Source organism: Rhinolophus sinicus, chromosome 13 (genome assembly GCF_057876585.1).
Source record: "Rhinolophus sinicus isolate RSI-liver-muscle chromosome 13, RSI-T2T, whole genome shotgun sequence".
Lineage (NCBI taxonomy): Eukaryota > Metazoa > Chordata > Mammalia > Chiroptera > Rhinolophidae > Rhinolophus > Rhinolophus sinicus.
Window position 1 is genome coordinate 40,534,880 of NC_142513.1, and position 14,715 is coordinate 40,549,594.

Sequence of the window (14,715 nt, forward strand, 5' to 3'; positions counted from 1 at the left end):
GTGTTCAGCTCGACAAATTTTCAGACGTGTGCACACACATGTAGCCTCCACCCAGATACAGATACAGAACATCTCCACCCCCTGGAGGGTCCCCCTACAGCCCCATTTATCACGAAGGGTAACTGCCATCCTGACTTCTGTCATCATAGATTCGTTTTGCCTGCTTTTGAACTTTGTATATATGAAATGCTAAAGGAGATCCTCTTTTATGTCTGGCTTCTTCCACACAGCAACATAGCTGTGAGATTCATCCAGTTGCATCTGAAGCAGCAGTGTGCTCTTTTTCATGGAATGAATCTTCCATTGTCTGAATTCCATTTTACAAATATATCCTTGTATCCATTCCACTGGGATGGGCCTTTGGGTTGTTTCCAGTTTTGGGTTATTATGAATAATGCTGCTATCAACATTCATTTACATTCCTAGTTAAGGATTAACATGACTTTCACCACCCTTGGTGACCTCATTCTAACAGAGTAGTGGTCACTTGTAATTATGAATGTAACTTTCAGAACCTTTGGATAGTGAGGAATAAACTGGTGAATGTTGATAAAACACCTTGAACTTAAGAATTAAGAGATCATTTACTCTGAAAAGAAGTAAGATTGGTTCTTTAAAACAGTTGTGCAGCCTCAAGCAAGCCATTAGACAGCTCCAAGCCTCAGTTTCCTCATCTATAAAATGGCCATAATATCAATATTATGCAAAAATAATACAGATGTTGTAAGAAGTAGATGAGGTAAAGAAATAAAGCCCTTAGAGCCTAGCCCACCTGAGTGCTCAATGTTAATTGCTATTATTGACGGCTCATTGTAATGAAAAAAGGTGAAGTCTAGATGCCATGAAGTTGGACAAGACTGTTAGCACCACATAACCAATGGAAACCAAGTAATTTGTTTTAATGCCAGATGTCAAGTGAAAATGTTCTGTTTTTCTTCTTACTTTATAACCTCTTTTGCTTCAACCTGAATTTCTATAGTTAAATAAAGCTCTCTATTTAAACAAAGAGATCTCCTGGATAGGCTATGAAGGTGGAGGAACCGAGAAAACCTTGGGCTGGCAAAGGTGACCATTATGGGATCAGCATTAACTTTTGGCATCAGTTTTAACTTGGGCTTATGGGAAAATTGTTTTTGGTGTTTGTGCATCTGGCTTAGATTTCTCTTTGTCCCTGACGTTCTCATAAGTGATAATTTGGATTCAGTGTGATCTGATGCAGTGTCAGGAATTCCAAAGGCTAGAGAGATAACTATTTCCAGTCTTACAAGTAAGCGGATCCATGGGCTTCCAAAATGATATCACATTAAAGTGTCAGATATTAGGTGCAGTTGCTACCCAGGTATCTTTGAAGAGAATGTGCAAATATTTGAGATTGGAAAACTGATGTTGAAAAAGCAGAGAGTTTATTATTATTATTATATAAATCATCTTCAGTCTGAATCTCCAGATCCATGGGCATGGTCATTTTACTGTCAACCCAGAAAGCTACTCCACTGGGCAACTGTTCAAAGAAAGAAGGAGAAAAAAATACCTCCCACACCTAAAAGTGTTTCCTAACTCTGAACAGAAACTCACTTCAAAAAATTTTACTTTTTATTTTGAAATCATTTCAGGCTTACAGAAAAGTTGCAAAAATAGTACAAAGAAATCATGTATGCCCTATACCTAGATTTCCCTGAATGTTAGCACTTTGCCACATTTGTTTCATTCTCCTCCTTCCTCTCTCTGTTTACACACACACACCCCACACACAAACACCCTCTTCTTTTTCGAACCATTTGAGAATTAGTTGTGTCCTTTTACCCCTAACTACTCAGTGTGTATTTCCTAAAAACAGGGACATTCTGTTATAAAACTATAGTAAAATTAACACTGATTTAGTGTCAACACTATTATTACCTAATCTGCAGACTTTATTCAAGTCTCATCTAATGTCCTGCTAATGTTCTTTATGGCAAATGACATAAAGAATTTTTGGTCCAGAATCCAATCTAAGATAACATGTGTAATTAGTTGAATTTTATTTCCTCTGAATATATTTTAAGGAATCTTGAACCCTCACTGTTAGAAAATCCTTCCTTTAAAATAACATTTACTTACCTGCCAACTCGATAATCAGTGGAAGAACTAGGTCAAAAGAATGGCTTGTAGAATATTTACCTATGCTTATGGGGGAGCGGGTATAAAAGTAATTAAAACAAATGTATTTAATTGTATTGATTGAATGCAAAATAAACTAAGTATACATTAGGAAAGATGCCTTTTTCCTGGCTTTCCAGAAGAAAATGTTGGTGTGTGAGTGATAGTCGGCTAAGTTTTGTTGGGTGAGTGGGTATGAAGTTGTAACTTGTCTGCTCTACACCCGATGCACAGAGTTGCAGATGTCCATGCCAAGAAAGCAGACGTGCGTTTCTTCTTCCTTCAGACAATGGTTACAGTAGCTGCACTTTCTTTGGCAGATGTGGTGTTGGAAAAAGCCATGCACAAGTGTATCTTGAAGCCCCTGAAGGGGCACGTGGAGGCCATGCTGAAGGACTTCCACATGGCTGATGGCTCATGGAAACAACTCAAGGAGAACCTGCAGCTCGTGCGGCAGAGGAATCCACAGGAGCTGGGGGTCTTCGCCCCAACACCTGATTTTGTGGATGTGGAGAAAATCAAAGTCAAATTCATGACTATGCAGAAGATGTATTCACCAGAAAAAAAAGTCATGCTGCTGTTGAGGGTCTGCAAGCTTATTTACACTGTCATGGAGAACAACTCAGGTGAGGCTGTCCAAAGTCCAGGCTCTTGGCCTCTTCCCACCAGGGCCAGAGATGTGGCCAGTGACCGGGTCAGTAACATATCAGGCTTTCTGATTCCCAATTTCTCTTCCATTCAATCACTTGATTTCACGAAGTGGCTCACAAAAATACAAGTGTTACTCTGGTGTCTGGCAAGTTAGTCACATGCAACAGATAAATAGCACCAAAAAAGTAAGCAGATGAGGGCAACAAGATTTTTTTGTATGATGCCAATTTATTAAAGATTTAGTTCAGAGCAAATTCAGTCTCTGGAGTCTGAGTTCAAATTCTAGCTCTGCGAATGAGTTAAATTAACTGGGACTTTGGCCACCTTACTCAACCTTCTGAGATGCGATGTCTGCCCCTGTTGTTGGATATGTCCCTATCCTTCATAAGGTTGGTATTAGATGGGACAAGGCATGCATAGCCCCAAGTGCAGTGGAAATATTAGTGATAATCATTACTACATTTTGGCCAGTGAGGGTTTGTGTCAGTGGTCTACAGCCTGTCAGGAATGTGGAGACTTCAGTAATGATGCAGCTGCATTACAGCCATTTCATTGGCTTTTCCTTCTTTCCTACAAGCTGAAGCACTGTAATTGGAATTCACAAAAGAGTTACAAAGTTGGGAAGTAAGCCCTCAGATTTCCCTTGTGCTGCTGCTTATGTATAATAACCTAATCGTGACTCATGGGTACTGATTGAGCCCTGCATTGTTCCAGGTCTTCAGGAAGCCTGTTGTAATTCTGTGGATAACTACCACCTTTTGCTCTGAATGAAACTGCTTCATGGAGAAGTAGCAAAGAGGAAACAGAGGCTCTGTTAACCACTGCTTGAGTAGATAGAAATGTGTGTGCATTTGCAAATTGTTGAGGGAAGACATTAACATGTGAGCTCTTGGGCTCGTAATGATAGCATATGAACATCTCTGAAAATTGCCAGCATAGTTCACATACATAAAGAAAACATATTTTCATAGTTCAGGAAATAATTTATAAAAGATGCCAAAAGATGTCTGTCAAGGATTATGTTCTTCTGTAGCACAGTTTCTCCACTTCAGCACTAATGCCTCTCACTGCACCGGATAATTCTTCGTTGCGGGGCTGTCTACTTCCTCTAGGAAGTTCATCAGTATCCCAGATGCCATTTGCACCCCCACCCTCCAGTTCTGACAATGAAAAATATCTCTAGATAATGCTAAATTCCCCTGGGGGGCAAAATCACCCTGGGTGAGAATCACCACTGTAATGAAAAATAGCAATAAGGACTAAACCTTTTTTGCAATATATTAATCATGTGTTATCAATTCAACACATGCTAAATTAGCACATTTAAATAAATTAACTGTGTGGTCACGTTGAATAGAGAATAATGTTTATTCCTGGTTTGAGTTTGGTCCTATCATTATGTTTGTGATTAATTCGCACAGAAAACAATAGGAAACAAAATACAAAGTGTTAATATAAGTAGATATTTATAAATTATTTTATATTACTTGCTGAAAGTTAAACTATTTAAGAGTACTGTGTTCTATTGCATAATGATGTAACTGACGACAATGGGGAGAAACTCTTTCCTGTGTTCCTAGGTGCTCATTCTGAAATTGTAAGTTAGGGCTCTTCTGAGACATGAGCAGTAGGGAGGGTCATGGGCTACACCAGATTCCAGAACCACCCACCTATGTTTATAAATAGCACATTTCCTCAGGATGACTCCTCGCTGTCTAATAAAAGCAGGAAGGGGGATACGAAAGAACGAAATGCTGGTAAAAATATTCCCATCTTCGCCTTTCTTCCTAATCTCAGGGAGGATGTATGGCGCTGACGACTTTCTACCAGTCCTGACCTATGTCATAGCTCAGTGTGACATGCTGGAATTGGACACAGAAATCGAGTACATGATGGAGCTCTTAGACCCTTCGCTGTTACATGGAGAAGGTAACATGCTCTTGAGAAAGGGGGAGGGACTGGGTGCTTTTGGAGGGTGTTGTTTTCATTTTTGTTATGGAGGTGAAGGTCATATAACATAAAATCAAACTTTTTGGAGAGAACGATTCAGTAGCATTTAGTACATTCACAATGTTGTGAAATCTACCACCTCTGTGTAGCTCCAAAAATATACACCAAAATAAAATCCCATACCCATTAAGCAGTTATGTGGTTGCTTTTTTGAAATCTTAAGGGTTAATTCTAGTTTTAATTTAAAAGAATGTGCTGACTTTTCTGACTACAAAAGGAATAAATGCTCATCCTAGAATATTTGGAAAAGTCAGAAAACACAAAACAATGTAACCTTGCCATAATAATACTTCACCAAGATTGGTTAATTACAATAAAAAATGTCATTCAATAGAATAAATGCTATTGTTTAAAAGGAAATGCTTTCTTTGATTCCAAGAGGAAGTTGTAAATTTTTGTTCAAGAATATCTCCACTGTCAGAAGAATACCCTTCTGTTATGTCAGTGAAACAGATGAAGGCCTATCTTTTGTTTTCATCATTTTTAAAAAAAAATTTTTTTCAAGATGAAAACAGCATTGATGTTCTTTTCTATTTAAAAAGTAGGATCTGCTCATTGTAAAAACAAAGGGGAGTAAAACTTGGGCGATTTGCTTTCAATTTATCTTGGCAGTTTAGTTTCCTTCTTGTGTCTGCCTGACCCCAACATATTTTAGCAGAAATGCTTTCTCTTTACATATTGGTTAGGTATTTTATCATAGAAATAATTTGGATGTTTGTCACCATGGTGCAGAGCCTTGAAAAGCAGAAATAACTGGGACTCTTACGTGAGCTTGTCTGTTTAAAGGAGAACAAACAAATCAGGGCCTGTGCCTTGTGAATCCTGTTAATCCATTTTCATGTGTTCCTATAAGAGCCCAGATAGACCCTGAGTGCTGAATTGTTGCATAGACATTTTTTCTTTTCTCCACCGAGTTTTAGTCCATTACTCGGATTCCCCAGACAATGTATCATATTGGGATTTTCCCTATAGGGAACTTAAATGCACCTCCAGAACATGCCCTGTGGTCCCCTAAGTCCTCAGGACTTGGCTTTCTTTTCAGAGGGTCCGTCCTCCTAAGGTCCTCCCTTCCCATCCCTCTAAGGTTAGTGCTGACTCAGGATTAGTACTGAGATCTTTTCATCCTGTCCCATACCTCAGACAGATATGAATGAGCCTCTTTCGTCCCTTTACCCTCTGCTCCATTTATCTCCCTCATTATTATTATTATTATTGTTGTTGTTATTTACAACCTGACCACCAAGGCCCTGCCTGGAGCTTTCTTCACCTACTCTGCCCTTGGACTTTGATAGGAGAGGGGAAAGGCATGTGGTTTTGTCCAAGGACCAGAAGAAGCACACATTAGTCTCCAGGCCATCATTATTATATTTTGCATCATTATTACATATTGCATCATTTCTATAATTTTGTATGCATCTGGGTTGGGTTTTTTTGAGCTTCAATTATGTTCAATTTTAGTAATAAGTATATCAAATTCTTGGAGCTTTAGAGAAAGGGCATGCCAGTTTCACTCAGAATATTACCATTGCGACAAGATGTACTTAGGACAAACATATGCTTACATCTTGTGGCCCGAGGATCTAGACAGCCGCTCCCTACCACCTTTACCAGGCTTTCCCCAAAACAAGACACTTCCTTGGCCACAGAGTTAATGACAGATGTTCAGGTGGCTGTCCTCACCTCCAGGAATCACACATGAGAGAAAGATGGACTCAGCTAGTGAACATATAGAGCAGCTTTTGAGCTCCTGCTTAAACTAGAGTCTGCTTCCACTTTACTGTGTCTCAGGCTTCTCGGTCGCCTTCCTTGGGAGAGAGAGCAGGGTGGCCCAGTCAGGTTGGCAGTGGTCAAAGATCAGGCCTGTACTTCAGTGAACTGAAGCCATGCAGACCAGGAGGAAGAAGAAGAGCAGAGAGCTACATCCCCGACCCAGCCCGACGTGGCCTGCCCAAGGCCCTCTGGTTTGTGGGGCAGCAGCCCACATCTCTTTTCTGCTGTTTAAGCAGGTAATTTCATTATGGAAAAGGCATCATAGAACCTCTCTTAAGTGCACAGCTCTTGTGGTAGGGTTATAGTTTTGCTGAAATTTAAACCTTCCTATAATTGCATCCACATTTTTCAAAGTGTGGTCAATTTTGTGCTTCCAGCATTTTGAGTTTTCTCCTTAGTGGCCTGAACAGATCAGAGCTATGGAGTCTAAAAGTTGACGTCCAAAGGAAATACCCTCCCTCCTAAACTCAATTGTAACAGTCTGTCCAAGTCCCAGCTCTAATACTGACACGTCTTTCTTGAATACTTAAGTCCATATTGATTTCTCCTGAAATCCTGTGTAGCATTTAAATGTACTACTGAGTTTCACACTCAGTCACTTACTGATTTGTTCAGTAGGGACAAATCAGCGACTCAAAATTCTGTACTAGCTTTTGGGGCTGCCATAGGGAACTTACACCCAGCTGTGGGGCTGTTAAACTATTCAAATAACTCTAATCAAAAAGCCTGGCATGTGAATGTGTGCATGGGAAGTGTGTTGCTCAGAGTGGCCTAGATGATGCTGCTGCCATAAAAAATAACCCCCAAATCTCCATCAGTGACCTGAAAACCACAAATGTGTATTTATTCCTTAAGTTACATGTCCACTGTGATTCACAGCGGTCTCTGCTCATTTTTAAGATGGTGGACCAGTTGCCATTTTGAATGTTGTCACTTGTTGACCAGAGAGAGAGTTCTTCAGGGTCTTGCATTAGCAGCTAAAGACTTTGGCCGTGAAAGTGATTCTTTTGCACAAAACCCATTTAACTACAACTAATTTCTGGTCCCTGCATGAATAAACCACTAGTGTCTGTTTTTTAAATAAATTTATAAACTTCTGCAGGGACTCGGATTCTACTTCTTACAAACCCAGCCCCTGCTCTGTACCTTGGGCTCACAGTAGAGATTCAATAGGTATTTTGCCAAAGAATGTCTCTTAATTTAAAATGCTGTGCCCAGTTAGGGAATTTTTAACAAACATTCGGGGCGCCTCCTAGTGGTTCTCTAGCACTGTGCTTGCCAACTCCCCGGAAGGCTCAAAATTTCAGTCAGTTTAGGACAAAACTATGAACACATTTTTATGTATGTCACGATGTTGTAGTCTTTTAACACTCCCCCAGGCATAAGAAATCATTCCTAAATGCACCATCAATGGGACATTACTTGTTTTCCTTGTAAATTTTTTCTTTCCTAAATGTGTTACATTAGTCCCCAAAAGGGAGAAGTTATTTTGAAGAACCCATATTATCATGAACACACTTGTATATTGTGTAGTTCTTTGGAGATATGTGGACTCCTGTTGCTAAAGTACATGATTCTGGCCTCGAAACAGTCGACCCCAGCACGCTCACATGACTCCCCACCTCTGTCAGGCGTCAACAAAAAGGCCTGAACTTTTCTGGCAAAGCACTTTCACAATTGCACTTGAATAATTTAGAGATTTTGTATGTCTCGCCCATTGGAACGGGAATCCTATTGGTGAAAATAGGGCATTGTCAGGCAGGCCAGGTGGTCCTGGCTCAGGCCTGGGGCACCCAGTACATCCATGGGGATGAATGCATGAATGGACAGGTGGAGGCTTGAAGGATGTGCTCTTAAATGTGTGCTTTGTGGTCCCACAGGAAATGCATGTGCCGGAAATGGAGAAAATACAAAGAATAATTTCTAACTTTATTCTCTCCCCTAACTCATCGACAGAGTATGAAACTCTTGGAGACTCACTCTTTCTGTCCTTTCTAGGAGGCTATTACTTGACAAGCGCCTATGGGGCACTTTCTCTGATAAAGAATTTCCAAGAAGAACAAGCTGCCAGACTGCTCAGCTCAGAGACCAGAGACACCCTGAGGCAGTGGCACAAACGGAGAACCACCAACCGGACCATCCCCTCAGTGGATGACTTTCAGGTATGTGGCCTGCATTGGTGATGAGGTGGGGGTGGGGGAGGCATACTGCTTCCTTTGTCCTCCAGGAAGGCTGAGCTGACTCACAGGGCACACACAGCTCAGGGTGCCCCAGGTCCCCCGTTTGTTGAATCATCCGGCGGAAGAGATATTTTAAACTACCTTCTGACCTTGTTGTTTCACTTCTCTGTTTTGCTTATATTAAAAATATATATGTGGGTTTGAGTCAAGTTTTGCTGCCTTTAAGAAAACAAAGTCAAATGAAGGCAGGATTTCTCCCAGAATGTTCAGCATGGATGCTGAGCATCTGAGCAGAGAGGCAGTCAAGGAGGAAGTTCTTGGCACGAGCGGCGGGCGTTTTATTTCATCAGGAGACTGAATGGAAGCAGCGTGTCAGGCATTGCAGTGGACCAGGTCTCCGAGACGGGGGAGACGTGCGGTGATGTCTTCCCTGCTCCCCTTCCTTTTCTCTCCTCATCCTCCCAGAACAGAAGACCGCAGACTCTCCTCAGCAACATCAGCTCTGGCAGGGCCAGAGTTTAAGAGTGAGCACCTGAGCCAAGTCCTGCCTGAATCCCAGTCGGGAATTTTCCATGACCATAAGCGGGTGCCTGGGAATGTGGGATTCCCAAAGAGCTTGCTTCTTTGAGAGGAGAGGCAGGTTAGGGTACAGAAATCTTTACCCAGCACAACAGCCCCCAATTTGCTCATAGTCTATGAAATTATGAGTAAGTCTACAAATGCCTTTGAATAATGTTTTCAAATCAAATTATAAAACCAGACTATTTTATGTTTCCATGTGCCACATGGTGAATGTCCAAGCAGGACAGATATGTCCAGATATACCTTTCTTGCCTTTTCTGCCTCTCAGTGCTCTGAAAATACTCAAAGCGTACATTTGGTTCAAAGTCAGTCCTTTATGGAAAGGCAAAATCAACATGTTCTTCCCTAAGACAGCAGTAGTCTCAGAAATTCCTTCCCAGGTACCTAAACCTAAGAAGCAAGAATGCATACTGTGTGCTCCCCTGCCCCCTTGGGCTGATGGAGAGTTGTCCATGTGTTAAGAGATTTTGCATATGCAGGCCTTTGGGATACTGTGAGTGCCTGTCCCAGGAGGGGACTCCCAAGGTTGTACACCCTCTGAGGTGAAGAACATAGGAAATGAGAAAATTCATTCTTCATCTCCCCTCTTGCCACCATCCCCTTCCTCTTGTTCCCTCTCTCTATGTGGAGCTTCTAGCCTAAAGATCCTCAGATGCCACAGTGCCCCTTCCTTCTTCACATCCCTACCCACTGGCCTTGCTCACCCAGGAGATACACACCTTAGAATATAACCCAAGAGGGGAATTGTCAACACTCAGTTTGGGTGTAAAAATAAAATCTCAGACCCAAATTCTACTTGGATCTCCTAAATCAGGGGTCACAGATGCACACACCAGTCTCCTCTCATTGTAGAGGCATCATACACACATGCTTGAAGGCTGGCTCTGCCACTCACTAGCTGTGTGGCTTTGAGTGAATTGCTTAGCCTCGCTGTGCCTCAGTTGCTTCACTAGTCAAATGCCAAAAAAAAAAAAAGAAAAAAAGAAAAATGTAGGCTTCTTTCACAAAGTTCTCTTCAGGAGTCAATGAGTAAATGCATACCAATTGTGTGGGCCAAGTGTTGGGAGTTGAGATGGGAGTGGAAGGGCTTGGTAAAATGGAGCATGTGTTTGCTAAGGTCTTCTGATTCAAGCATGTGAGAGTTATCTTACCAGTGGAGAGTGCACTGTTTTCCCCTTTCTTGGATGGAGCTTTCCCTTCCGTCATTCCAATAAACTTTCATGGTAGCCTTTGGGGACCCTGGATAGGAGCACCACTTCTCTTCACTCCTCAGTAGAGTTTCCAGATTTAGAAAAGAAGAATGTATCTGTTTTATGTAAGAAAATCAAAGTTAACTGGGTGTTCTCTTTTATTTGGTAACCACACTCTTGAGGAAGAGAAAACTGAAGAAGTTATCCAGGGTCACAAAATCTCTGAGAGCCTAGTATGGGTGTAGGATTCTTTTTACCTCCTCTGGGCTTTGTGTGTGAAATCGCAGGCTTATTGTATTTCGTGATGGCATATACCTGGCACGGTTCACAGTGCCAAGCCTGCAGACATCTCCTTTTGCTTCCCTTCAACACCACTTTGCATTTAATCAGCTCCACCTCCAAAGGCTTTTGGCAGAATCATCATTTTCCTCCTGCCGACTTTTTCCACATTGCACTCAGAGCCACTTAGAGCCTGATATTAGGTTGAACCAAATGAAATTGCCATTAGAGTTGGTGAAAAATGGTGAACTATTGGCAGTATCTTATGGTCCTACCTAACATTATTAACCTTGCTTACGTTTCATAAAAAGTAGTCCAGAGTGAGTACAATGTTTGTTTTTGTGTCTACATATTTTAAATGTCTCTTCCTGCTGACCCTTCCTTGAGGCTCTTCTGTTTGGTTTGTTTTTCAAGCTGAGAATAAACTGAGCATCGGGTTTTGTTCACACTCTTCCCCAGAATTTCTTAACCAGGCTTATGAAGGATGTGGAAAGATCAGAACAGGGATGAATGGGCTTCTGCTCCCTGTATTTGCAATGACTTAAAATACAGCCACTCAATCCATGTGGTTGTTCTCCCTACTGTCCAAGTTCCTATCAGCCTCTTTCCTTGCACTTTGAGGCCTTGTGTCCTGACATTGGGCATCCTGACTTACCAGAACTTGGAGTGGCTCACAAGTGAGACCTCTCTCTTGCATCTCACCCTGCTCGTGTAATGCTCCATCTCGCTTCCTTTTCTCACTTTGTTCCCGACATCTCTCTTTCCACCTGCAGAATTACCTCCGAGTTGCATTCCAGGAGGTCAACAGTGGCTGCACGGGGAAGACCCTCCTTGTGAGACCTTATGTCACCACCGAGGATGTGTGTCAGCTCTGTGCCGAGAAGTTTAAGGTGGGGGACCCTGAGGAGTACAGTCTCTTCCTCTTTGTTGATGAAACGTGGCAGCAGCTGGCAGAGGACACTTACCCTCAAAAAATCAAAGCTGAGCTGCACAGCCGGCCACAACCCCACATCTTCCACTTTGTCTACAAGCGCATCAAGAATGATCCTTACGGCGTCATTTTCCAGAATGGAGAAGAGGATCTCACCACCTCGTAGAAGATACACAGGACTTTGAAGTGGTGCATTCAAAGGGGGGATTAGGAACTTGCCTTGTGGCTTCTACATGCTTGTGCTTGAAAAGCCGTCACCTCCTTGGGGACCCCTTGGTTTAGTGACTAAGCCATCCACAGGCCAACTTGGCCAAGGGCATCTTTAGCCACATTGCCCAAGCAAGGTAGCTGAGGTTCAGGAAACAGTAGGATTCTCCTTCAGAGAGGGAGAGTTGCATTTGATGGTTCGAGTGTCCTGAGATTGCTTGTTACCTTCCGCAGCCAGGTTCTAGGTGGGCTCACATGTATGTATATGTACTGAATAAACATTTAAGGTACAAGCTCTTCTCTTGAATTCAACAGCAAGCGTTTGACAAGATTGGCCGATGCAGTGCGTCAGGCACTTCTCAGTTCTGTGGATGGCTCCGTCCTTTCATTCCTTTCTTTTTCCTTTCTCTTTCTTTCCTTCTTTCTTTGTTTGTTTCTTTCTTTTTTTACAAAGAGCCTTTGTGTTTTTATATATTTCATAGAAATTTTTATAGCAGTTGCAGGTAAACTGTCAGGATTGGTTTTTAAAATATTTTTGTAACTTGAAAATATTCTATAATTATGCATGTGATTTTAACATTTAATATTCAAAAAGAAATCTCTTGCTGGATTTGAGAGTATTGCATTTTAAAAGTCTCTCTTCTGTAACTGGATGTTTCAGCAACTTTGTGCTGGGAGACTGCTGGATTTCTTAAAGTGATGTATTACTGACACTGGCCACAGAATGCCTTTGGGAATCTGATGTACTGTCACCTTGTTGATGCTCAGTGGTATTATGCTGTTTTGTGTTTTAACCAAGTGATGCTGAGGACCAGGAAAGAAATGAATGTAGAGAGAGGTCGAGAGAGAAATATAGACTCTAACAAAGGACTGAGGAGTGTAGTCTGCTGGTTCAGACTCCTTAAAGGAAGTGTGAAAAGGAGATTGAAGGAACCATCTACGTGGAGAATACTGTAAATATGCAATGAGATTTAGCAAACTCTATCCCTGTTATTTGCTTTTGGAAACAATTTTGAAAACCCCACAAAGAAAAAAAATAAGGATGATAATTTTATTTTCCTTCCCCACGTAAGTCAAAACTAACAGCATCAAATTATTTGGGGCAGAAATTAAGTAATGTGTAATGTAACTTTCACTGAGTTAAATAAGATGCTGTTTGGAAAAAAGTTTGCACCAAAAAGGCCATCTGCATTATAAGAATGTTTGGTGAAGTTAAATTTATGTTTTGTGAAACCTTTTTGGGAGTGCACGAAGTGTGAGGATCTTGTGTTAATGTAACACAGGTAGTTAAAACATGTTATGTTGTACTGTGTAAAGATGCCTAGTCATCTAATTTGGTTGGCTTTGTCCCTTCTTCCTTTGTTAGCTTTTGTGATACATCTAGAACCCTCAGCACATACTATGTTGTGCTTCCTTTTGTAAATGATTTTTAAATGGAATTTTGCACATAATACATTGTAATATTGTATGATAATCATGTGTGAAAATAATTTTTGAAATATTCTTCAGTTGTCTTTTTTCTTTGAGAAGCAGAATATAATTATGCACCACACAATGTGGTGTAAACCTGAAATGTTGTGGTAAATCTATAGAGAGGAAACAGAAAAGTTTACATTTTTTCAGCAGCTCATGTAGTGATATGAGGCAAAAATCAAGGAGCAGAAGGAAAAGATAGTGTTCTAATCTGAAAAGTTTAACCGTGTTACCTAGGACAGTACTTGGCTCAGTGGAACGTAGAGTAAATCAGTTAGTCAGAATGGCCCTGCAGACAACCTGCCCCATTCTTATGCAACCTCAGAAGTTGCCCTGGTTGAGAGTTCAGTGCTCTTCCAAAATTAGCAAGGCAGAGGCTGGATCTTCTCTGCTCCCATATTCCTGATGGTAGAAGCTGTGCCTGGCAGATAGCAAACGCTTGATAAGCCCTGTTTTGTGAACGAACTTTCTAACTAATCAGTAGGATGGATACTTCAAGATCAGAAAGACAGCTGAACAGACCACCTGCTTTTTATATTTACAGTGAGTTAAAAATTACAACCAACGCATATAGCTGTCCTCCCCACTCTCCAAATTAAGGTCATCATGCGCTCCTTGTCCCTAGAGATCAGCACTATGCTGATTTAAAGCGGGCCTGCATGGGAGGCAGCCTCAGCAGCCTTCAGCGATCAAAATAGGAAAAGTTAGTGTGAGCAGAAGAAAACATCACAAGATAGCCCCTGGTTTTGTCATTGGGCAATGTTTCCCTGCTAAAATTACAACATAACATGTGTCTTCACTTTTTTCCCCTACGCAGACATTTCTCAGTTCTCAAATTATCAGGAAACAGATTTCGGTTCAGTTTGGAAGGAATAAGAGAGAGTAAAAATATATATGCAATGGAGGGAGGAGAAAATGTATTTCCGGATCTAAAAATATGTTACAAAAGTTAGATGCCAACCAGAGGAAAGGATTTTTTGTTTGTTTGTTTTTAATATTGTGTGCACTGCCAAATATTCCCCCCAGGGACACAGAATAGAAATAGAAACTGTTAAAGTAGTTTATATCATGTGAAAGTTACAACTTGAGATCTGTAAGAAAACACAAAAGGCAGGAAGCCCAACCATGAATACTTTCATTCATAAATGTGGCTGCCTTGGGCAGCTCTTACCTTCAGCTACTTTAAGAGACTTTAAATGAGAGAGCATTCTGATTATTAATAGCACTGCCTGAGTACTGCCTCAAAGTCTGAGAGAAATGGTACAGTACATGAGACACAGGTATTTTAATCATTTGGCAGTAT

General features: G+C 41.2%; 1 protein-coding gene across 12 annotated transcripts in view; it reads left to right on the top strand.

The window, feature by feature from the left end:
- RIN2 (Ras and Rab interactor 2) overlaps window positions 1-13,442 on the top strand; it is a 245,328-nt gene extending 231,886 nt beyond the window's left edge. For all 12 annotated transcript variants that reach the window (XM_074318234.2, XM_074318240.2, XM_088789282.1 and 9 more), the window contains 4 exons: window positions 2,460-2,765; window positions 4,588-4,719; window positions 8,569-8,732; window positions 11,575-13,442. In XM_074318234.2, the coding sequence (XP_074174335.1) occupies window positions 2,460-2,765; window positions 4,588-4,719; window positions 8,569-8,732; window positions 11,575-11,898 (926 nt within the window). In that variant the 3' untranslated portion in view covers window positions 11,899-13,442. The remainder of the gene's footprint in view (window positions 1-2,459; window positions 2,766-4,587; window positions 4,720-8,568; window positions 8,733-11,574) is intronic.
- The last annotated feature ends 1,273 nt before the right edge of the window (window positions 13,443-14,715 follow it).